Source organism: Eimeria mitis, genomic scaffold (assembly GCF_000499745.2).
Source record: "Eimeria mitis Houghton genomic scaffold, Emh_scaff8028, whole genome shotgun sequence".
In the NCBI taxonomy this organism is placed as follows: Eukaryota; Apicomplexa; class Conoidasida; order Eucoccidiorida; family Eimeriidae; genus Eimeria; species Eimeria mitis.
This window is the reverse complement of record NW_013575894.1, coordinates 1,314-1,584: the sequence shown is the minus strand read 5'-3', so window position 1 is coordinate 1,584 and position 271 is coordinate 1,314. Positions and strand designations below refer to the sequence as shown.

Here is a 271-nt window from a genome sequence, read left to right as displayed (position 1 = left end):
ACTCGGTGCCTTGGGGGCCCCCGGGTGCTGACCTGTCGGGCCTGCGGGTATCGACTTTGCTGCTGCTGCAAACAACACCATGTCGCCCGGAGAAGAAACAGAGGGACAGCCTCCTAGACGCAAGCGCCATACAGCAGCAGAGTCTGCTGCTGCTGCTGCTGCTGCTGCTGCTGCTGCACCTGCAGCGGCTGCTGCAGCAGAAGCGCCAGTCGGCAGCAAGCGACACCGCAGCACGAAGCACCTGCAACAGCAGCAGCACCAGCAGCAGCAG

At 64.2% G+C, this 271-nt stretch overlaps 1 protein-coding gene across 1 annotated transcript in view; it reads left to right on the top strand.

The window, feature by feature from the left end:
- The window catches only part of EMH_0093510 (uncharacterized protein), a gene marked incomplete at both ends in the record, with an annotated part of 1,363 nt that overhangs the window by 455 nt on the left and 637 nt on the right, over positions 1-271 (top strand). The window contains one exon of the mRNA XM_013501988.1: positions 3-5. Within this exon, the coding sequence (XP_013357442.1) occupies positions 3-5 (3 nt within the window). The remainder of the gene's footprint in view (positions 1-2; positions 6-271) is intronic.